This window comes from Megalobrama amblycephala, unplaced genomic scaffold, assembly GCF_018812025.1.
Source record: "Megalobrama amblycephala isolate DHTTF-2021 unplaced genomic scaffold, ASM1881202v1 scaffold253, whole genome shotgun sequence".
Classification (NCBI taxonomy): Eukaryota; Metazoa; Chordata; class Actinopteri; order Cypriniformes; family Xenocyprididae; genus Megalobrama; species Megalobrama amblycephala.
The window spans coordinates 1112973-1138839 of NW_025953340.1; the positions used below are offsets into that span (position 1 = coordinate 1112973).

At 36.3% G+C, this 25867-nt stretch overlaps 1 protein-coding gene across 4 annotated transcripts; it reads right to left on the bottom strand.

The window, feature by feature from the left end:
• LOC125261058 (serine/threonine-protein kinase ppk11-like) lies at positions 1–25179 on the bottom strand. Of its 4 annotated transcripts, none has more exons than XM_048179607.1 (11): positions 24921–25179; positions 18415–18468; positions 14850–14903; positions 11870–11994; positions 11675–11771; positions 10521–10627; positions 8477–8560; positions 8326–8393; positions 8152–8235; positions 7963–8017; positions 1–2381 (listed from the first exon to the last, which is right to left on the bottom strand). In XM_048179607.1, the coding sequence occupies exons 3-11, from the start codon at positions 14893–14895 to the stop codon at positions 1353–1355; spliced, it is 1695 nt and encodes a 564-aa protein (XP_048035564.1). In that variant the 5' UTR covers positions 14896–14903; positions 18415–18468; positions 24921–25179; the 3' UTR covers positions 1–1352. The 4 variants fall into 4 exon arrangements, with proteins under 4 accessions (XP_048035564.1, XP_048035566.1, XP_048035568.1 ...); XM_048179609.1 differs by having other exon boundaries at positions 18415–18471; XM_048179611.1 differs by lacking the exon at positions 24921–25179 and adding an exon at positions 18599–19697.
• Between the last annotated feature and the right edge of the window lie 688 nt (positions 25180–25867).

Below are 25867 nucleotides of genomic sequence, written 5' to 3' on the forward strand. Positions count from 1 at the left end.
TTAAAAATCATCAATTGTGTTCTACTGAAGAAACAAAGTCACCTACATCTTGGATGCGCTGGGGGTAAGCAGATAAACATCACATTTTCATTTTTGGGTGAACTATCCCTTTAATTTAACAGATCCTCCGCTTATTTCTGTTGAGCTGCAGAGATTTTCAAGACAGTATTTTATATATTTCATAGAAACAGTGCTTTAATGGGATCAACACACAAACTTGCGGAAGCTGTAGCCTATGTAGGCTAATTCTGTCATGTGACACCACTTTTGTTTGCGTTAAAGCCCCTTTTCTCAAAAAAGTGTTTCCCAACTAATTTTCGTGACATTTGAACTATATATAGATTTTATGCACTAAAAATATATGGGAAAAGATTGTCGACATTTGAGACATTTTTTTGACAAATGGCATTTCTATCTATCTATTTATCGCTAAACATTTTAAAGCACTAAGCTTTTTTTAGGCAAAAAAAACAACAACAAAAAAATCCTTGGATGGAAACCTGGCTATAGAAAACATTGGGTCTCAAACATTAGTTTCACTGTACACATGAATATTGTGTGAAATCTATATACAATTTTTTTCCAAAAACAATTCATGCATAATCTGTGTCTGTATTAGAAGGTGTTTATTGTGGTTCAGAATTAATGTTATTGTATGTTTCCTGAGAGTGATGAAAGGCTGTAAAGGAAAGCCTGTATATGGAGATGATTTTGGTGTCCTCATGCAACTAATCTCAGGTGTGCGGTCACTCATTCAGAAATATAAAATTAATTAACATTAGAACAAAATCATGTGTATATACAGACTTTTTTTGTGATAAGTTCTCCTTTGCACATAAGTAGAATTAATCCATGCAGTTATTAGTGAATCAGACCCATTGTTGTGTATAATAGATATAGTACAGCTTACAAAATGATTGCATAAAGTCATACATCATGCATCTATTGTCTCTATGTAACAAACATTTAAGGCCCCGTCCACACGGAGATGCATTTTTGTGAATACGCATAAATTTTGGGTCTGGGTCCCAGATTGGATAAATCTGAAAACGCAGTCTTAACGTTTTTGCGAGGACAGCCTAACCCTTTTGTCGAACGATGTCATCACCCCAGTGTCGACCCTAGTCAGACGCCGCTAACAGCACAAAACAGTAATAACAACAACAATAGCAGACTCTAGATGTTCTCACTGCAGAAGCTACTGAGCCAAAATAAAGCATTATTTCTAAGCTTCATGTGGACATAGCCTAAATCATTTTCTGTAAAAACCTCTTTCTTCACTTAAGATCCCATATGAATCAGTAGGATATTGCTTGAGTCTGTGATTTATATTGTGTATATGTTTAAACTCTCTAAATGTTTGGCCTGTTTAGTTTCTCTCTTGTTTCTTTTATTACTTCCAAGACATTGCAAAGCTCTATATGTGCTTTCCTCATCTGAGCAATGGCCTTGAGTACAGGGGATGTGACGTTTTCAGGATTGTCTGTTCTCCACTGCTGATTCATCTGGTGAATCTCTCGTGAATCTCTGACTATGAAGGCGACGTCAGCAATGACTAAGACTGAACTCAACACACCTGACGCTGCTGCCACTGCTCGTCCAACACCAGCAGCCTGAATGGCAATCTTGCCAAAACTTAACAGCATTCCAAGAGTCACCAATTCTGTGATGCCTGCTGCTGCGGTTCTGCCTATTCTCCATGCTGTTTGAGCATGATCAAAATCTGAGTTAGGAACAAAATCACGGAACCTTGTAATTTTTCTCAGTAACTTTCTCAGTGCTTTCAGTGAATTGAGAATTGGTTCACTTGCAGTTTTGTAGTCCTGCTGAATTTTTTCAAATCTTGCACGGAGTGATTTTTGTTTTACTGAATTGGTAATGTTGGACGCAGCACCTGTTGCACTACCTGCTACTCCAACACCAATACCAACACCTGCTACAATCAGAGATGCTCCAAATGTGAACGGTGCCAGAACTGCACCAACCAATGCAGTGATTCCTCCAGCTGCTCCGATCACTGCTCCTGACAGACTCCCTGCTGTGGCTTTATAATGTATTGACTCTAGTGAATCTGTTGTTCTTTCCCACTCCTTAACTGAGGTCTCAAAGTTTTTAAAGTGTTTGTTGTAGGCCTCATTAAAGGTCCTGATGGATTTCTTCAAGTTTCGTTGCAGAACATCTGGAATTCCCTTATTTTTAATCACTGCAATGCTCAGGAATGGTTTTGCTAGAATCTCATCAGCTGAAGGTCTGTCACGAGGGTCACAGCTGAGCATTTCTTTGATTAATGTCTGCAGATTGTTTGAGTACCTATTTGAGATATCAGGTTTGGTTCCTCTCAAGCTATTGGCATGAACACAGCGACGCTCTATGATGTTTGACTGTCGGGTAAAGGAAAAATAAATAAAAGACTGATTAACCTCTAGATCCTATGCAAAAGTTATTTTTTACTAAAAAAGACCAATATTTGTATGACTGAATCTTTAAGAACTGCAGCAATGAAATCTACATCAAAGCTACCCTTAAAAACACTTGCAAACCGTTTTTTTGTTTGTTTGTTTTTTTACACACAGTCAAATGGATTTCATACCAAATATATCCCCATGAGGAAAACAGCTTAGAAATCATACTAAGTATTGAAATTTTAAAATATACACAGTAAATTCCCGGTGTTGAATTAACAGCACTCAGTGTTCATATGCGAACTACCAGCAGGGTGTTAACATTGAAACAGTTTTAAAGGGATAGTTCACCCAAAAAATGAAAATTATGTCATCATTTGCTGACCCTCAATTTGTTCTAAACCTCTATGAATTATATTTTCATTTCATTTCAATATAGATAGTATCCAATAAAACAATAGGGTATAGATTTTAATTATAAATTAAAACAAATAATAAATTAAAAGATGTATATGTCATAAATTATGCATGTAAACACAGCACATGAGCTTTTGTAAAGCCCACATTCAGAACACACTCCCATCTCTGTAATTAACACAAAGATGTCGAGTGATAATAATTGTAACTCAAATGTCATTTACAAAACTAGTCCCTTTCCTCTTCTTCTAGATTTGGTCAGAATCCTGCCATTTTCACAACAAGGATAATTTACTAAGCATGCCCAGCACCTACTCACAGTCTTTGCAAGTGACTTGCCTTATCGTCATGTTTTTTGGGGGTTTTTTAAGTAAGAGTTTTTTGTAGTTTGTTGGAAAATCATACCACACTACTCATACATTCCACAATCCAACAAACGCTGATTGTTCAGTCGGGTAAAAAAGAAATCTGACCAATGACAACAGACACTGACATGGGTATCACACTGATCCAAAAAACTCCCACAGACGTGTTTGCCTGTGCAGTGTGAATTGGCCTTACGTGATTAATTGAGTGATGATTGTTTGATTATTGAAGACACCTGGGGCCTGTACCATGATTGTAGTTGAGCAAACTCAGGGTTACAGGATTACTTTCAAATTGACAAAACGTCTCAGGTTACGTATGTAACCATGGTTCCCTAAAAACAGGGAATGAGACTCTGCATTTGAACATGCAATGGGGAACGTCACACATGAACCAATGTCTGAAAGCCAAGTATCAAACCACTCCAATCCTATTGACCAGCGACAGCCTATGACATCATCATAGCGCGACCCGGAAGTATATAAGGAGCGCCTAGAGAATCAGTCAGTATCTTTTCGTCTTTCGAGACTGTTTTGTCTGATTGCGATTGTATCGAATCTGGTAAGGGAATCTATATTATACCTTACAAACGTTCAAGATTGTGTGTTCATCCGTGTCCCAGGTTTTGACACTTGATATACACATTTCTGGGCGTTTTCTGTCTGGTAGAGGAGCTCGCATAGACGGTATATAAGGATCGCCTAGAGAATCAGTCAGTATCTTATCGTCTTGAGGGACTGTTCAGCAGGCAGCCCTGAAGCATGGCACCATGGGAACCATGGGTTACATACCTAAGGGAACCATGGTTACACATGTAACCTGAGAATTTCCCTTTCGAAAGGGAACTGAACTCTGCGTTTGAACATGCTATGGGGAACAAAATACCCACGCCGCTATGCTTAAGGAGAGTGCATGCCAAGATGGCTAGACAAACGTCAAGCAATTTCGAAAGAAACTCCAGTTTGCAATTCACCCTCTGGTCACACAAAGGGGGACATAGTCACCCCAATGCCACCAGGGAGGCTGACCTAATCTGACATAGGACAAACTCAGTCTTGGCCAACCCTGTCTGAATACAGAGTCTCAACAAACGCATTCTTCAGAGAAAACAGCAAGTAAGTGCGACTGCAAAAAGGCAACAAGCAACTCAAACCCACGCGTAGAGACGGGCATCCTGGAGAGCAGAACTCAGCTGAGTGCTATGAACCCACCTATTGAGAGCAGTGTACTCTGCTCAATTCTAGGATCTACTCAGCGCCTGATTATTTGCACTGAGGAGGCTTTGCACTAAGAAACCCTGATACAGGGAAGCACAAACCAGCCTGGGGGCTGATCCTCAGTGGGAGGCCTCATAGAAGCCTTCAGCCATTGATCAGCTTAGGGAGCTAAGCACTATTACAAAAACAACCCTAGCAGGAGAGTACAAAGCTCAACCTAACAGGTAGACCATACTGTAGGAACATAGTCATGGAGGCCAAAAAGGGGCCTACAACATGAGAAAAGTTCTACGTGGAGTAGAAACTACATATTTATGCTAATATACTTAGTCACAACTAGACTTGTGCCGATATTCGTTAATGCGATATATCGCGATAATGAATATGCACAATATTGTTATCGTGGACATTTCAAAATAATAATTTATTACCAATTATTAAAATTTTTATAATGCATTTAAGAATACTTTCCCCATCAGCCGTATAAAATGCACAACACCGCTGTATTCTGCGTCAAAAGAACACGCGCTCAGATGTAAACAAGCCCAATGTGCACGAGAAGCACATGGCGGAACGAGAGAAGGAGACGCGCTGAATGAAAGTGCGCGTTCACTCTCTGACAGCAGAGGGCGCTGATGGAACAGCAGAATGCAGCGGTTACCCCGGAAACCCCATAAACAAAGCAACTGCGCTGATGAAGTTTTTAAAATGCCTCAAACATATATTTTAATCTGGACTTCAACATGCCCTAATGATTAAAAATGTTCTGATTATTTGTTATTGTTCATTAAAACTTAAAGACATACGGCTTCATTAGTTTACATGTTAATTCATTATTACCAAACTGACAATGAAAAATACTTATAAAGCATTAATTGTTCTTAGTTAGTGTTAATTTCTTTTTACTGTTTAATAACATTACTAAAATCAAAAGAACGTATTTAATAGACCTGAGATAAAACTAACAATGATCAGTTGTGTTTCTTAACTAACATTAACAAAAAATAATACCTTCTGTATGTAGCTAATGCTCAATCTTAGTTAATGCATTAAATAATGAGACCTTATTGTAAAGTGTTTCTTGTTGTTCTTTATAGCCTAATTCTTTTGCACTTTAATCTGTTTGAAAATTTGACTTTATATTTTTGGTGTATTGTATTATTGTATTTAAACATTCAAAGTTATTTTTGTTATTACAAAAAGTTCTTAAACCTGTTATACTATGACAACACTTTTTTTTGCAACTTATTTCAATATTCTTATAATACCATATACCGTGACACAACAGTGGGAAGTCCAAGGGCAGCCTGACAAGGCTGCACACTTTGAACATCTATCTTGCTGGAAGCAGGAATAAACCACATGACTGTAAAGTGCCCACAAAACAGTCCACCTAACACAATCCAACAAGCAGTGTACTCTGTAAAATAACCTTTTTACTTTTTAAAGCAAGAGGAGTACAACATGCGCTATCATGAACTAAAGGAGGCCCAAAAACCGGGATTACAACTTCAGTCAGACACGTGGCGTCAGCTCATGACAGTGTTTCAAGCTCTAGGAAGGACAAATAACTGAACTACAGGGAGGTTAATAAATCACCTTGGGCCCTGGCCACCAGCAGTGTACTCAGTAGGACACCTCTAACTCTCTCAGCGAGAGGAGTACACTATTACATATACCAGCATGTTCTCAAAGGAGGCCGCGAGGGCCTACTACCCATAAACATTTGGCGTCAGTCTAGTGGCCACTAAAGTTCTAGGAGCAGAATTGAACCACCCTACTTAGCTACTTAGCTCAACAAGAGCTAAAGGATAAACATAAACCATGCTCAAGGAAGCAAATGTAGAAAACCGAACTGCATTAATGTTTATTACAAAAACTCAACCTGAGAGGTCAGCCACTCAGTAAAGTACTCAGTAAAAGCACTTTTTACTCTCTAATTGAGAGGAGTACACAACTGAACTCCAACATGCTACACAGGAAGCCCAGTAGGCCTGCAACTTGCAAACACATGGTTCTCTACACTTAACCTGAGTGTGCAATCCAACAGGTGATGCACTCAGTGAAACACCACAAACCCTAAGCAGGGAGTACAAATAGTCACCATGCTCTTAAATAGAGGCTAATACAAGCCTACTATTATGAGAACAGGTGCTAAAAACTAGCATCATAACTCAAACTTGAATGTAAATTCAAGGGGCTCAGGGGAATGACAAATTCATAGCATGAATTACGTTTTAGATAGTGGGGCCTGCATATACATCAGCCAGAAGAGCGCTTGCTACCGGACACAATGACGTCAAACACGGACGTCATCATCATGCAACAACTCATCCTCGTCAGCCCCAGGGGGCCGAAAGAGAATACACCTCTCTCAAACTTCCCATGATTGCAGCCGCCGTTTTGCCTCAGCACAAAAGGGCCAAAATCACCAGGCACAGATGCGGACACCTCTTCCCTCGAGAAGAGTGCTGAACGAGCATGGAGCATCCCGATAGGGAGACGCTCACAGTAAATAACAGAAAAACACAGACGGCACCCTCAAGCACTGGCTATGCACGCTCCTCTCCCAGACAGAAAATGTCAAGAAATGTGTATATCAAGTCTCAAAACCTGGGACACGGATGAACACAATCTCTTGAACGTTTGTAAAGCATAATATAAGATTCCCTTACCAGATTCGATACAAATCGCAATAAGACAAAACAGTCTCAAAAGACGAAGAGATACGGACTGATTCTCTGGCACTCCTTACATACTTCCAATAGGATTTAAGTGGTTTGATACTTGGCTTTCAGACATCAGTTCATGTGTGACGTTCCCCATAGCGTGTTCAAACGCAGAGTTGACTTCTCTTTCGAAAGGGAACCAAACCAATTCATTCCGGCTTTGTTTATGCCACGATGCTAATGCACGATGCTCATCAACTTTCTCTGTCAACTCAGGCTTTGATCATGAGTTCATGGACCACATGCAGACAAAAGTGTGACATCAGTAGCCAATCACATGATATGTGTTGGTATTTTTTTTCTGCAAGTTAAATAGGGAAGGTATGGGACATAGCGTAAGCTTTTTGAACTCCGAGAGGCGGAAGCTAGATATTTTATTTCATAACTTGTTCAATATGAATATTTTTCTTACACAAACACATATCTTTTGGCTTCAGAAGGGCTTTATTAACCCCCAGAGCCATATGAAGTATGTTTATGATGGATGGATGCACTTTCTTGATTTCAAACAGGTGGTTTCCAGTGCACTGCCAATATAAAGCTTAGTAGCATCAGAGTGATTATTAATAAAACTCCAGTTGTGTTTATCTGAAAGAAGAAAGTCATATACACCTAGGATGGCTTAAGGGTGAGTAAAGTATGGGGTAATATTCATTATAAACTGAACTAATCCTTTAATGCACTGTTGTGAATGGGCCATTTGTCCAGGGTATTTTCCCTACCTATGGCCCAAATCACTGGGACAGACTCCAGCATGCCTGCATTATTGGTGAAGCGATTATAGATAAATAAAGAGAATGGCTTTTTTTTTTTTGTGAAGAGTATACTTACCCACACATCCAGCATGCAGAGATCATGGATCAACCATCCCAATGACCATATGTCACTATACAATGCCAGTACAATTTAGTTAGTTACTTATTTAATGCAGTAAATTATATCGTTTTGAACAATTAAAATCTTCATCTGAATACCCAACGTTCAATGTATGTGTTACCATATCTTTAACAGGAAGCATACCTTTTGGAATTGTGTCTGTTTTGATAGATTTCTGGGCTGGTATAGAGCTCTGCACCCACAACTGATGTAGCATATTCATCAGCACTGAAAAATCAAACGTTACATTCAAATTAAATTAAATCTAATACAACTTATAAAATCCTTTAAAAAATTCAAATTTCCAGTTTATTTAACCTTTGCCGCACTTTTGAGCATCCAAAATCTCCTAGATTGATGTAACCATCCTCAGTAAGAAAAACATTCTAGAATAACAACAGGAAATTAATAAATCATCACATTTGGCTTGCATGTTGATTAATTATTTTTGAGCTTTGCCAGTGCGTACCTGAGGTTTTATATCTCTGTGGAGAACATTGTTCTTATGAAGGTACTGCAGAGCCAGACAAATCTGTACTAACCACTCAAGGATCTGCACACAGATGTATGAGAAAGCACATTTTAGAATTACATTCTAATTTACTCCATACATTGTATTTGATTTAATTTTCAGTGATACCTTTACCATTAGTCTACCATAAAAATGGGTTCATGTTTTATAGTACCCATAAATTCAGTCCCCCATCTGGCACAGGCAGGATGGAATGATGGTTAGAATTAACCATCATTCAATAATTTAGTTAGGGCCAGATTTACTAAACGGGGCAAATTAGCATGAGAGCGCAATTTCACAAATGCGCCAATGGGAGTGGCAAGTTTTGCGCTAGATCACCTTGAAAACAAAGACAGTTATACTAGGATGCTTTTCATCAATTACAGTTCTGCTTTTTACACAGTTTAATACCTACAAACTAACAGATAAACTGTTAACTTGGATTGAACTCAACACTTTGCAATTAGCTTTTAGATTTCCTCACCGGCAGGCCGCAGTCTGTCAGAATTGGAAATAAAACATCAAACAGCATTGTGATGAATACTGGTAACCCACAAGGTGTCCTTAGCCCCATGCTCTACATCAGGGGTGCTCAACCCTGTTCCTGGAGATCTACCTTCCTGCAGAGTCCAGCTCCAGCCCTGCTCAACACTCCTGTCTGTAATTAAAGTGCTCCTGAAGATATTAATTAGCTGATTCAGGTGTGCTTTATCAGGGTTGGAGCTAAACTTTGCAGGTAGGTAGATCTCCAGGAACAGGGTTGAGCACCCCTCCTCCACACACTGTTCACATTCGACTGTGATGCCAACCATAAGGATGTCATCATCCTGAAATTCGCTGATGACACCACGGTTGTTGGACTTTGAGCATCCAAAATCTCCTAGATTGATGTCACTTGTTCACCTCACTTGTTCACATAACACCACCCATCTGGGCAAGTAAGAACAACAGTGGATGTAATTTCTCAGAAGGCTGAGGAAATTTGGCATGGCACCAAAGATCCTCAGCAGCTTTTACAGCAGCGTCATTGAGAGTTTGCCTGGCAAGGCCAGACTGATATATCTTCTACAAGATATATCAGTCTGGTCAGTCTGCCCTCTGTCGCGATTCGAGGTAACTCCAAAGCGTACCGTGCAATCAGATTCGTTTATTTCAGTGACGCAAACAGCGTAACTCTAGCGCGGCGAAAGTCCCTTCAATATCAACAAAGATTGCGCACGGGAGACCCGAGAGTTTGTTCTATTCAGCCGTGAATTCAGTTTTAAATGACCAAAAACACATTAATTATTTACTTTTCGCTGTTGACTCTCTTGTCGCTTTGCTAACGTCATATCCGCCCTTCTCTGATTGGTTTACTCCGCATCCTGTTTGCTCGGATTTGCTCTGCCCTAGAAATCGAATTGATTCACTGGCCGACCAGACTCATCCGCTGGTACAGTGGTGAGGCTGGATTTTCCAAGCAAATTGAGAGTACCTTGACCAACTGTATCACAGTGTGGTATGGTAACACCACAGAGATGGATCACAAGTGCTTGCAGAGAGTGGTAAAGACTGCTGAGAGGATCATTAAAACACCACTACCCTCCCTGCAGATCATCTACCACCAGAGAGTTCACAGAAGAGCCATTTCCATTGTTAAAGACTCTATTCACCCACAACACAGACTGTCCTCTGGCAAGAGGTACAGGAGTTTAAAATGCAGGATGTCCAGACTAAGGAACAGTCTTTATCCAGAAGCTATCAGGATGTTAAATGGGTCAAACACTTATTAACCCCATCATCACCCAGCCACCCAACTTGCACAGACGCTTGAAGAATATATTTTGTTTGTATATTTTATAAATTGATATGTCTGTTTGTATACTTTTACCCGGAAAAGCAAAGTAAGAATTTCATTGTACAGGGAACCGTGCATATGATGATAAAGGCTTTGAACTTCATACTAGATTGATTGCACATTTGCCCAGAGTACATGGTGTATGTACTGTAAGACACTCACCTGTTGTTCTTCAAAAAACCCTATGTTGTTCTGAGTTTGCATCATCTTGAAAAGATCTCCTCCTGCACAGTACTCCGACACGATGTAAAAGAACCCAGATTCTCTATCTACATAAAAAAAAGCCACTGGTCACCACAACGATGAGTACAAACCAACTATTATTAATAAGAACTTCAGTAGACATGTGACAGAAATAAAGTCAGTCTGGTTAGTTATAAGTGAAGCTGGTAATGCTGTTTGTGGAGTTATTCCTGGAGTTAATTCTCCTCTGTTGAGATGTTGAGAGATTTAATGTCTTGTTGATTTCATCTAAGCCTGTAGCTGGAAGTCAGTTGTAGTTCTTGTGATTCTGCTCATCTTTTTTCTTCTGTTCTCTTATTTCCTTCAGTGATTCTGCTTGTTAACAGGCTTGTTAATGTGACAATGACTATAAATAATATATAAAGATTTTGTGCCTTAGATAAGGTCCAGTTCTGGTTTACTTTTTTGCTCTGGCTTGCTATGGCTTCTTTTGGCCCAGATTTGGCAAACAAGAGTGGTTCACCCAAATGCCATCATTCCACACCGCATGTGGGCCAGATCAGTATTCCACATGTGCCAGATGTGGGCCGGATCTGGGCCGACACTATGTTGCTATATGGGAAAGGTACACTTTTGCACCTTATTTAGGGTCTATATTAGTACCTTAAAGTACACATAAGTACATAAAGTGTGCATATTAGTGCCTAAATAATACATATTACTACCTTTTGAAAAGGTTTTATACCTTTTTTTCCTAAGGGTTTAGTACATTATTAAACAGTGTGTAATAATAACATTGAGTGTAAATTATAATATTTATTAAAAGGGAGAAGAACAAGTTAGAGTAAAGGCGGATTCGAACTCTGGTTGATCACGTCAAACGTTACTGCCACACATCCTACTGCTGCCGTTATCAGATGGGTTTCTTTTGTAATTTTGTCTGACTCAACCTGACATTGGTGGGTAGAGTTAATGTAAATAACCTCTGCCAACAAGGTGGCCATTTAATGCATAAATAGACACTCTGTTCATGAAAAGGTTTCACATTTTCTAAAAAAGAAAAAAGGATTAATTTACTCTCAGACTAAGTGTACATTGTTATACCCGTCTTTCTAAAATTTAAACAGACACACCTTCAAACGAGCCCTCGTATCCAACAACATATCCATGGTGCAGATTCTTCAGGACATCGATTTCATTTTTGACTGCCTCTAGATTAAAATTCCTATTCTGTGAAGAACAAATTTCATCAGTTTAATGTGATGCGTATCTAGGATCCTAATAAAATGTTCAATCCTTCTTGTAAGTAAATTCTTGATTGTACTTACATGTCTGTAGTATATCTCTTTGACCACAAGGAAATCTTCCTCTGGATTCTTCACCAGAAATGCTCTTCCTGAATTCCCTTGTCCAAGTTCTCTTATTATGGTGTATTCATGTTTTTCTAACACCTCTATAATCAAGATTTAGATTGGAAATTACCATCAGCCAGATTAACAAATATTTCTCACAAAATGATTTACATAAAATGATTTGCACTATAATACTACTGATTACTGTATATTATTTATTTATTATTTATTTTGCAAATACACAGCTGTACAACATGGAAGAACAGAAGCAGGAAATTACATTTAAAATGTACATTAGATTGTGATGGAATCAGCCTGGACTCGAACAAGAGACCTTCTTTCTGTGAGGTGACAGTGTTTCCCACTGAGCCACTCTTAATATCACATATATAAAATAAGTGATGATTGAGCATTTGGTAAAATCAACTGAAAATAAAAGCCACAAAGGGCCCTATCATACACCCGGTGCAATGTGACGCCATATGGGACGCAAGTGTTTTTTGCTAGTTTTTGCCTGACGCAGTTATCATTTTCATGTCCAGCGCCACGTTGTTTGAATAGCAAACACACTAGTGCTGATCTATTTGCCCCTGGGTGTGCAGGGTTGAAAACAAGGCATCAAGGTGTTTGTTGGCGTGTTGCTATTTTGAAGCAAATAAAAATGTGACTGACTTTATATCTACTGAAGTTAAGAAAATTAACAGAGGTTTAAATTATGATATGTTATTGTTTTGTTTAATGTTAGTTTTTGCTTTAGTTGGGCTCGTGTCCTCTAGCTGCTATAACTGTGTTTATAAGACATTACGGCAAGTAAAGCCAAAAGATAACGCAGTTATGTGATGTTTATTGTTAATTATTGTTGACAAAAACAATAATCTTAATTGAGTTTTTAATCTTTGTTATTCATTTTAGGTAACACTTTATAATAACTCACGCTATGAAGCATTAGTTAAGCATCAGTTAAGCATTAGTAAATAGTTAATTCATCATTTATAAAACATGAATAGACATTAGTAAGCCATTTATAAATACAGCTATAAATGCTTTGTTCTTGATTTACAAGTATATCTATAATGAGTTTAATAATTGTATTTTCATTCTTTATTAATGATCAATTTATCATTTCTAAATTATGTATTACATTATTCACAAACCAGTAATTTAGGAGTTGTCAGTGGTTCATAAGATCATTTAGGAAGTGTAAGTAAATGATTAATAAAATATTTAAATGTACATTTATGCATCTTTAGACATATAGTATTAGTTACTTGGTGTGTTAATAAATGCTTTATTAACACATTCCTAGTGTCAAAACTACCTCAGTACTAACTTTAAAACATTAGAGAACAGCAGAAGATCACCGAACCTTTAAATCTCATTTATAAAAGCTTTATAAAGCATAAATAGTCCTCACTTTAGATGAGCTCACAAAAAATGTTAACTGACCGCTTCTAAATGTTTTATAATTACCTGAATTAATCATGAATTGCAGTAGGAATATGTGTTAATAAAGCATTTATTAACACACTAAGTAACTATTATTATATGTCTAAATAATAAGATGTATAAATGAATGTTTAAATAGTTTATCAATCATTTACTTACACTTCCTAAATGATCTTATGAACCACTGACAACTCCTAAATAACTGGTTTGTAAATAATGTAATACTTAATTTAGAAATGATAAACTGATCATTAATAAAGAATGAAAATACAATTATTAAACACATTATAGATATGATTATAAATCAAGAATAAAGCATCTGTAGCTGTATTTATAAACTGCTTACTAATGTCTATTAATGCTTTATAAATGATGAATTAACTATTTACTAATGCTTAACTAATGCTTCATAGCGTGCAGTTATTATAAAGTGTTACCGTGACTTAAACACTTTAATTAAAACATCAACATGTTAACATACAACAAACTTCTGTAGACGTGTGACAGAAATAAAGTCAATCTGGTTAGTTATAAGTGAAGTTGGTCTGCTGATATCAGAGACTTAATGTCTAGTTTTAGCTTTAGTTGATTTTATCAAAGTCTGTGGCTGAAGGCTGTAGTAGTTTGTGTTCTTATTTCAGTGCTTGTTTGATGTTTCAGGAACATCATACTAACCTTTAAATAACATTATGTTCTTGGAACATTACAAATCAATGATTCTAAAATGCTGAATTGTTAATCAAATTTAAGTTGAAAGTTTAAGGCTGGTTATGGGTTATTATTTGGCTGGGATTTGGGCCAGTTATGATTCAGGTCTGGCTCATATGTGTAGTCCGGATCTGGGCCATCATTATTTGCTGTATGTGGGCAAAGAGTAACTAGTTGTGTGACTCGGAGCTGGGCCAGACAACAATGGTTATGTGGGTCCTTGTGATAATAGTTTTGTTTAACTTGAAGCGGTGTTGCACTTACCTATTGGTCTATGACATCAAAATAGCACGAGAGTGATTAGAAAGCACAATTATCTTCTGTTTGAAATGTTATAAACAATAGCAAATGGAAATAATTAGTTTATTAATAATAACACCAACTCTGAATCAACATACACAACTGCCAAATTTTCTTTATACTGTATTCATTATGATCACAATTAGCAATTATTGCTTTAATGAGGTCATTGTTTCTGCCTAAATGAATACATGATGTCAGCTAACTTAAGGGTCTTCAGGGTGTGCAATGCTCAATTTTTATTTTTATTTTCAAAGAAGAAGTTATATGATTTAGAATTAGGACATTTTGTAAATTCATTGACAGTCCTGGCTTTCATCGAATGAAGCGGACAGTTATTTAAAAAAATAGCAGGTAGAAACCTGTGGCAGTTAAAAAAAAAAGTTTTAATGAAATTAGTAGTTTTTTTTTAAAGGCTTTAGTTTTTAAGACTTTAGTTTTGATATGTGAATGTGAATCACAAAATACCCTCTTAGTCATTGTTCTAGAAATAGGTGCTCACCTGCTCTTGCTTTTGATCTGCTGATGTTTTGTGCTGAATTATTCATTTTTGATGCTGTAAGGAAAATGTAACAATAGGTTAAAATTCAATATTTAAAGAAACAAAACTGTGATACAGAGGATATTATGTTACATGATACAGCACATAGCGACACTGAACATACATTGCACATGTGGATTCTTTTGGTCATTTTACTCGCAAAGTGGAATGTGATTATTAAATGAGGTAATAGTGATTTTTTTAATCATTTCAGTTGCGTCTTTCTCTTTCATAATTCATATGAGCAGCACAAATTCAACTTAAGGAATGTAAAACAACTGCTTCACAATATGATGTTGTTACAACCACTAGGGGTTAGTCATAATAGAAAGAGGGAACTGAGCCTCGACACCAGAGAGATGCCAAATAAAATCCCTTTATTTTCTTTGAGTAAAGAACAATAAACAAAAAATGATCTTTTAGAAACTAAATTAGCTCAAATGAAAGTAAAGAAAACAAAATACAACTTCACTTCCCTAACTCCCTTAACCATAAACAAAGAGAATATGATGAACAAATAAACTGGCGTCAAAACATGAATTTGGTAAAAGTGTATTTACAAGACAAATCTAACACAAATGAGAAACAGGATCCAACTCGTAGTCAAACAGGCAATGGTCAGATGACTTGAGGCCTGTTGCATAGTTTCAGAGTAGGTTTAGAGTTGATAAATCAAAAAGTTGAAAAGTGTGACACGTGTGGCGTGCAGAGCGTCCGTTTGATTCACTTGAATCCGCGCAATTCACGTCTCTTCTGAAGATTAAGAGATCGTTATGAAAAATATCACGAAATTAAATCAATTTACAAAGCACAAAAAGTATTCTCGTCGCTTCATAACATTAAGGTTGAACCACTGTAGTCACATGATCTGTTTTAAATATGTCTTTAGTAGCTTTCTGTGAATTGAAAGTGTAAATTAACTTGATGGCGATGCAGGCCTCACCGAGCCATCAGATTTCATCAAAAATATCTTAATTTGTGTTCTGAAGATGAATGAAGGTCTCACGAATGTGGAACAACATGAGGGTGAGTAATTAATGACAGAATTTTCATTTTTGGGTGAACTAACCCTTTAATTATTTTTGCTTTCTGTATGTTTGACTGAGTTATAAACACACACAATGTTTCAGAAAGGGGGACATATCCAAGTCACTTGCAAATTAAGCAGTCAGATAGGCTAACAGTCTATTTCAATCACAAATCTATATGAATGACAATTGCATAGATCAATGATTTCAATAGGAAAATTACAGCTAATCAATTTCAACCAAAAGGTAAAAAAATATTCAGAGCTGCAGATCATCCATGACCCTCATAAAAATCCTCAAAATATTACAGATGAATGAGCCTACAGCCACAGTTTTAGGAGGAGGAAATTTTGCAATTATTTTTTTATGAAATATTGACATTAATAAATAAGTGTTTTGGCACACTTGGCTGAGTGGCATTGTTCTGAAGTAGGGTTTTAATTCTGACATGTCAAATCAGTGTGTGACTAATGCGACGCGTTCACTTGAATTATATTCTCCATAATAGAACTTAAATGGTCGTTTTTGATCATAAGAGTAGAACATCCTTCAGAACCAAGAGTCTACTTTTGTAGACTTTTGTATAAATAGGCAGCTTAAAATGAGTAGTTTAAATGAAACAAGTCAAATCAAACCAAAATATAAAACTGTATTTTAAAGTAATATTGCAATGTAAAACAGTCTGATTTGGCCTAGGTGTTTAACTACAGCACCACCTGGTGGATATTGTGTGAAGCACAACAATGCTTTTTTTTAAAAATCAGAAAAAGCACCTGCAGGGAGCTCCATGATCACGGACGGTTGCGTGCTGCCGTTTGAAACGCGCGTTCTGTGTCATTAGTTTCATTTTTAAGAAGTAATAAAACCGTCTAGCCTCTGTTTTGTTTGACAACACTTCGAACGTCAACAGGAAGTCACTCCACCCAGGATCACTTAGAGCACCTTTAAACATTTGGCTTCAAATGGACATTTCCCAGGGTTCTTTTTACTAAAGATGAAGGATTTTCTATCCGTCACTGAACAGCAGCAGAACTGATATCTTTCTGACATTATTTAATGTTATTTAACATTTAACATTCTGATAAATACTTTGCTTGTTACACATGTGTGCAACACTTCAGCCGTGAATTACGAATGTTAGCTAGATTGTTCATTACTTGTCTAGCAATGCATGTTTATGCTGAATATAATTAAAAAATGGCTTGAATTGGTTTTCAAGGTGCACTGTGGGACATTTTATTGAGTGAACATAAAGCCTGAGACAATTTTGTGCTGTCCCAGACATTGTGAAACAATCGTGGCGATTTGTTTCTTTCTAATCGGTGGCCCTACGTCGTGCAGAGAGAGGTTCAAATATGAATGTTTTTTTTCACAGTCTTACAACCACAGATAGCCAATCATAGTTTTCAGACACTGTCAGAAATTCAGCATGATCATCTCACAGTGACCAGCCAATGAAAATGCGACATGAAAACAGCCAAAACCCTTCTAACCTCAAGCTCTTTTTCCTTTCTCTTTCGGCGCGTCGTCTTTTTTCAGCGCACATAAAAACCACACCTGCTAAAGTGTGCTTCATCGTGCTCTTTTTGGTAACCACTAACACATTGTGATTACATTTTATTCTTCTATTAAAACTTGTGTCGTAGCCCACGAGTGAATATGTGTCATTAATGTCCAGTCTACACACATGTCGACGTTTATTAGATCCAAGTCACACAGAGTGAACAGTAAAAGATTGCTGAAATCACACAGTGTGGGCTTTGATAAGAGGATACGTATTTTCATCAGTATGGAGGTTGTGGTACATTCTTTCAATCTTTGATGATTCTGGTAATGGCAAGATGGCACTGCTCGACTCTGTGCTTTGCTATTTTTGTTTGCTTGTTCTGTGTTTAGTCATTCTATTCCTGTTAGTTTTACCAGAGATGAACTAACATAAAGCAACACACAGCAGACATTTTTGATGATTCAGGCATTTTGTTGAAGGTTTTCGGTAGAGGGGCAGCGGTCCTGTTCAAAGACGCAGTCAGACAGAAGCACACGGGCGCACTGGTTAAGCTCCGCAAACACGGCTTCCCGACTGTGCATCCATCTAGTGAATCTCTGATCTCTTCCGAAAAAACGGATGAACTACTCCTCATCCACACAAACACGGACTTTTTAAATCTGCTGCACTGTGCTTCATTGAAACCTGGTTGAAAGAAGCTATTTCATAATTAGCAATGCTCTCCTAATTTATAGGTTCTCTTCATAAACTTTAGTTTTGGTGTTTTCTGATTTAATGCTGTTATACCTTATGAATAAAATGCACCAATTCAACATTTAAACCAATGTTCTCATTTCAAGCTTCAGTAGGGAAATATTCACAACTGAAAATGCCAGTAGTCTCATCTAACCATAATTACTGAATAAAAAAGTTCTCAATGTCCATTCATTGATTAATTAAAGTCAAGTAAGTTTACTTCTTTGTAGAAAGTGTTGATGTAAATTCAGCTCACCTGGAATCTGTAACGGCTGCTGGACTGAACCTCACAGAAGATCTCAATAGTTATCTGCTGACAAAAATCATTTATTTTGAAAGTAAATTATTTTAGTCTTATTATTATTACCATACGTTGTAATATATGGATGTAAACAAAGGCAGTAAATAAATAAGCAAATAAGAAGTATGAATATTCTTACACACAGTGCCAAGGGCTTCAGGAGTGTCTGGTACAGTCTTTGACTGAATTGCTGGTCTATTTATGAAGGAATTAATGAAGTCCCTCCCAGTCACGTCTAATAGAAATCTGCTCTGACACCCACAAGACCGATGTAACATATGAAACAACCAACACTTCTTCACCTTGATAGATCTTTGAAAATAGTGGAGAATTCATTGGCTTTGACATTAAATCTACACCAACAGTGACTTTTGGATTAAATTTTGATTGATTTGATGATGAATTGTTTGGTTCTGTTTACTCCACTTGACACAGGATGATTTTTTGTTGTTTTTTTGTGCTATTGTAAGTAAGAGATGCAGTGACAAAAGATGACATTTTATATTTGTTAATGTACTGCCGTTACTAAACAGCTCAGCTGTGGTTCATTTGTTCTTGCTTTTTTGTGTGTTTATCCTCTCATGTTTGAAGTGTTTTTTTTCTCTCTTCAGTTGAATAGACAAGCTTGTTTGCCTTCATTTTATGAAGAACCAATATACTCTATATTTCATATAAAAATGTTATCTGATGTTTGGGTTTGTCTCATTGGGGAGAACAGTCTAAAGATGAATATGATTTAATATTATTTTAGTATTATATAGACATGCTGCCCAGTTTTTATTGGTCTTCTGACTTATGAAAGATATGCTGAGATTATTATTCTTCAATCCCTGCAGACATTCCTAGTTTATTGTTCTAAATACATGGGTTATCTGGTTATCCTGTTCTTTTGAAAAGTCTCTGATAAGTCAAAGGACCTGCCTCAAAAAATGTTTGAGAAAATAAATTAGGCAAATACTATGAAATATGACATTGATTTATGTATAATATTTTTTAATGAAACTTAACTGGCAAATTAATTAAGAAAAGCATTTTTATTAAAACATTTATTTAGGTATAACTTTCTTATTATATTTCACATTATTAAACATGGCTTAATTACAGAATAAACTCATATATTCCCAGAGGAAAGCTTACATTTCATTGAGCTTCTTGGTCAATGACACTTACCATTTAACTGTCTTATTTCCAGGTGTCAATTGATGATCATTTAATAAATCAAATAAGAAATGTGACTGTGAGTATAAACTAGAGTTAAAACTACAGTTGGTGGAATTCTCTTCAATCTGTGTTTATCCATTTGATTCTTCCATTGTATTTGAATGAAAACTATTAAATTGATCTTAACATTGGTAAATTTTCATTGAAAGTACTAAGTGTTGAAATATAAAAATAATAATAATAATAATAATAATGTTATTACATTAAAAAAGAAACCAAAATGCAGAAAATATACATAGACTTATACAAATAATTTTTGAAAATAGCATTGTTTACCCTCTTTATAACAGTAGCTCATAATAATGGTCAAGCCCAAAGGACAAAAAAAAAAAAAATCATCAAAATATGATATAGTTGTTTATACAGCTTTGTGTGAGGAACAGACTGAAAAAGAATGATATGCTACTTTAAATCCCTAAAACTAGCTCAAAGTAACAATAAAAAGGTCATGCATTTGTTTCTTTTCTCTTTTTTTCACTTGTTTGTTTTGTAAACAGAAGGATTGTTTATGCCAGCATGTTTGTTCATAAACTTCTCATGGTTTAGCGAAACACTTACTGCACAGATGTAAACCAGATTATCTTACATTTCTGTGGTTGTGTAGATTTCACTTAGTTTCATTTTCATAATGTCACATGTTTTGCAGGAATACCATTTCAAAACACTTGTCCTGGCATGATTCAGATATTGTTTAGTAGCTTTCTGTTATCAGTATAAAAAGGATGTGTACTTAATGTAAACGGTACTCTTTCGTTTGCGCAATAAGGTACTTTTTTATATATATATATAATTTCTAGTATTTTGGAGCAGTTACATGACTGTTATAAAACAGCAAACAATTCTGGCAAAATACTAATTACTGTTCAAAGCAACTTACCAACAAAAATAAAATATCAATTGTTGTGTTTTTTGTTGTTGTTGATGTTTTTGAGTTCTCTTAGACAAACACATACAGTAATGCTTAACAGTTATGTATACACACACACACACACATTATTTTTATATATTTTATATATATCTCTCGTTTTATTTACTGCCGCAGTATTGCCTTTTTTAGATATTAGATGTTTCACTTCTTCATTCATTTCTAATAACAAGTGCTCAGCAGAAGTGAACATCGTAGCTCTCTCTTTGCTTTTTGCCATATTTGATTGATCTGATCCATCTTTGACCTCTAGGGCTGCCTAAGAAAAGCGTGCAAGCGCAATTTTCTTGACTGTGTAAACCTGGATCAAATTAGTACGATTGCATGAACTTCAATTAGCTTTTAATAAACCGCCCAAGGCCTGTTTACACCTGGTCACTTCATGTGTTTTCTCTGATCGGATAGCTATCTGATTTATAAAAACGATTGCATTTACACTTGGCCACATAAATGTGTCTCCGCAAAACGGATATAAATCCAATCTTCAATTCCCGCGCTATATGCAGATTTCATTTTGTTCACATCACCGAAAGCAACAAATATGAGCTGCATTTTATTGATCATCGGCTAATTTCAAAATCAAAGACCGCAATAGGAGAGAGAGTGGCATCAGCTCTGGTAAGATAATTCAGTCTCATTACTTTTAATAAAGATGATTGCGCTTTAAGCGCCTGCGACTTACTTTCATTTTGATTTGCAGCAGTTTGCACGTTGTGTTGCTGAATAGATATCAGCTACTCGTATGAGGCGATACGTGCTGCAGTAGAGCTGTCATATCTGGCTATTACAGCCTTATTTAGCCTAACACATGCTCACACGTTATTTTTTAGTGTTTTTGGGAGGAGTTAAATTTACCTATGTGGTTTCAACAACCAGATGAATTTAGACGTGTTCAGTTTTGACTGGAATGCGTCCCAGACCACCTCCTGAAGTGGTTTGAGCAATCAGATTTATATCCGTCTCGAATGCATTTCGCAGGGCATTTAGACCTGGTCTTTTCATGATTGGATAGCTATCTGATCAGTGAAAACGCATGAAGTGATCAGGTGTAAACAGGCCCTGAAAGTCAATGTGGTTGACTTATTTTACGGGAGTCATCTTCTTAGACTCTTGCTGAGTCCAATGATACCAAACATTCCAAGTTTCGCCTTTGTGCAAAGTTGTGATTTAGTGCTTAAAAAACGTTTGCTAAAATCTTCAAATCCATTAGTCCGATCAAGACAAAACCACCGTTGGAAACAACAATGTCCAACAGTGTTTTTCAAAATCTACTTACACCACCTTTAACTACAATACAGTATTATGATATAAAATGCTACATTTTACAAATACATTGATGTACAATTGTTACGTTCCACGTGTGTTGTGTGTGCACTTTTACGCTCTTCTGTTTTTTTGTTTTTTTTCTCCCTGCCTGCAGGTTGGTGTTTATTGGCTGCTTCGACTGCCAATCATTGCTGATGTCATGATGTCCGGCCCATTCGTTGATGCGCCAGCTGTATTTAAGGGCTTGATTTGACAGTGTTTGGTGTGCGCCAGGCCGGCATACCTCGTGCTCCAACGCGGCCAGTTGTTTCGGGCTATTGCTAGTTAGTTTAGAGGTTAGCTGTATAGATCGGTTTATTTTCTTTATTTCTTTTATTTGGGTGACACTCCTGTTTCTTTTGTGTATGGTTATATATTCTTTATTTCATTCTTCTAAGTTATTTGTAAAACATAACAACGCCAAAGTAAAATCATTTAAAACTGCTCTGTTTGCTCCATCTTTGATCTGCACCACACCTTGTAACAGTTGTCTCACTTAAATGTTATGAGAACATCCCATTTTTATCATCAAACACGTAACAACAATTATAAAACTCAGTAAGTGGCATCGGCACCATGTCCTAAAGATACTCTAAACTTTGAGATAGTGCCACCTTGTGGTCAAAAATTATAACGAAATTTGTAAAAATGCCAATACTTTAGGTTGTCAACCAAACTATATTTAATAATTCACTGATGTATTTCAACCAGTCAGGAATGCACATTTATACCTGTACAACACAGAGCTCTGCACATAACATGCAGAAAAATAAAGTGTACATGAATTACAAAATGTGTTTATTAAATTAAAATTAGTAAATTAATTAAGAAATTGTTGATCACTTTTTATTAAAAAGTTTCTTTGTAGCCTACTAAAAATGTGATAACATTGTTAGGCTATTAATACATTCTTATGATTTGAAAAATGAAGAAACTAAAACATAGGCTAAAAAGGTAGCCACAATTTAACTGCATTGGAATTAAAACTCTGGGATGTAAAATTAAGACGATGCAGTTACCTCATTAAAGAATATGAATGCGCTATAATATGAATAATATGAACACGTTTTGGTCCATAATTCAGAATGAATTCAAAGAGACATTTTATTAGAGATAAATTTGATTATAAATAACACATATTTTATGTTGTGTTAGGTTTGCCCCTTAAAGGTGCCATCGAACGTTTTTTTTTTTACAAGATGTAATATAAGTCTAAGGTGTCCCCTGAATGTGTCTGTGAAGTTGCAGCTCAAAATACCCCATAGATTTTTTTTAGTTAATTTTTTTAACTGCCTATTTTGAGGAATAATTAGAAATGCGGCGATTCAGGCTGCGGCCCCTTTAAATCCCGTGCTCTCCGCCCACAGAGCTCACGACTCTATCATTGCATAAACAAAGTTCACACAGCTAATATAACCCTCAAAATGGATCTTTACAAAGTGTTCGTCATGCAGCATGTCTAATCGCGTAAGTATAGTATTTATTTGAATGTTTTTTGTTATGTTTTGATTCTGAATGAGTTTGATAGTGCTCCGTGGCTAAAGCTAACATTACACACTGATGGAGAGATTTATAAAGAATGAAGTTGTGTTTATGCATTATACAGACTGCAAGTGTTTAATAATGAAAATAGCGACGGCTCTTGTCTCCGTGAATTCAGTAAGAAACGATGGTAACTTTAACCACATTTAACAGTACATTAGCAACATGCTAACAAAACATTTAGAAAGACAATTTACAAATATCACTAAAAATATCATGTTATCATGGATCATGTCAGTTATTATTGCTCCATCTGCCATTTTTCGCTTTTTTTTTTCGCTAGTCCTTGATTGCTTACCTAGTCTGATGATTCACCTGTGCACAGATCCAGACGTTAATACTGGCTGCCCTTGTGTAATGTCTTGAACATGAGCTGGCATATGCAAATATTGGGGTCGTACATATTAATGATCCCGACTGTTACGTAACAGTCGGTGTTATGTTGAGATTCGCCTGTTCTTCTGAGGTCGTTTAAACAAATGAGATTTATATAAGAAGGAGGAAACAATGGTGTTTGAGACTCACTGTATGTCTTTTCCATGTACTGAACTCTTGTTATTCAACTATGCCAAGATAAATTCAATTTTTAATTCGAGGGCACCTTTAAAACATAAACAAGGAAAAAGAGATCTTCTATTCTGGACATTTTGCAGATAGTCAATTCATAGTGGAGTGGTAGAGTGTTGGACAGAAAAAAATATGACACGGGTTCAAATCCCGAACAAACACAAGCTTAAAACAGGATACTTGTAAAATTTTGGCTAATTTTTGGGTTAATAATGTTGTTTATGGCAGATGTGTGAAGTGTCTGCAGCCTGGTGACAAAGAACATGAGTGGGTCTGTACTATGTAACATTTATTTTTGCTTGGGAAATGCTGGCATAGTAAAGCGGAGTAAATCTGATCAAGCAATGCATCTGATTCTGTTTGAATTGTTCGAATTTATGACAAAAATACTACGACATTTAAAGGACAAAAGGTGTAAATCGCCTGTCAGTGAGGGAAACAGAAACCTGATGATCCAGCGTGTCGGCGACAGAGACGAAAATAAAAACTTCTGTTCCTACCTTGTTGCTTGTACAATTTTTATTTTGCACTGTTTTAATTGTTCACAGCAACTTATTTGGCAATACAAATGTAAAATGTCTCAAGAATAAAATTTTGTATTCCTCATTTTACATAAAATCGCACAGGGAATATATAGGCTACTGTGCCGAGTCTTTACCTTGAAAATAAAAAAATAGGCTGCTATTTAGCATAGCTATTAGGCTATTATTATTTAACTTTTTTTTGTCACTGAGTCAAAAAAAGTGTTTCAAGTCTTTTTAAAGCTATAATAATCATATTTACCCAGCACTGATTTGTTTGATACAGATCTGTTTTGTTGTATTTTTTACCCCTTCAATCACTAATTTTTCAAACACACACCTCTACAATCCTTTTTCAGCATCAAAAGTTCTGGCCTTACCTTCTGATTGTTTGAATTGAGAACGTTGCACGATAATTAAAGATTTCAAGGTGGAGTCCAGCCGGGCTCAGTTGGATTCGATGCTCTTGGGGCTCGTAGGAATTAATTTTATTACAGGAATTGATAATAGGTTATGTATAAAAGTAATTCACTCTGAGACTTGTTTAGAGAGGTTTATGAATCACCAAATACAATGGTTTCGTTTTAATAACACAGTTCAGAATAACAACACAACATAACAGCGAGAGTCTTCACCGGAGGTGCGGCAAACCTCTGTTACGAGTTTTTCAAAGTATATAGCCACAGTTTCCTGTTGCAGCGAGCTCAAGCTGCAAAGCAAAAGATAAAAAGTTTGGTTGCAGCCTTCAGCACATTCTGCAAATTCTAATTCATTTTAACTGATGAGGCTTGAGACCTTCGCTTCAGTTTCCATCTAACACTTCTAGCTATAAAAATACATCTCCTTTTTGGCCTGCTTCTTCAAGATTTTGTCTTGTTCTTTTTGCAAACCTTGAGTGATTAAATCAGACATATCAAAGTTCTTTTGGTTCATTTGACAGAAACTTGTCAGTAAAGTTAATTTCATTTGTTGGACTCAGCTCAACAGTTCTGAAATTTGTTGCTTTTCTTTCGTTGGTTTATCATTTATACATTGGTTATCATTGTCCATCATCTCAGTTTCATGAGTGACTTACAAAACCAAACGCTTGAGCAATCTGCTGTTTCTTAAGAACGGTGAAACAAAGACTGTCACCCAACATCGATTAAGAGCAAATATTTACAATGTTGTCAATCATTATATATTAAAAAAATACCAATAAAATGACAGAAAATTAATAGCAAAAATTGTTTTCGGATCAATACCATTTTCATATACTGCATCAACGAAAACCAATCTCAGGCTGTATCTCTGCAGTGCTCTGCACTATTGACACCAAACTTTGCAT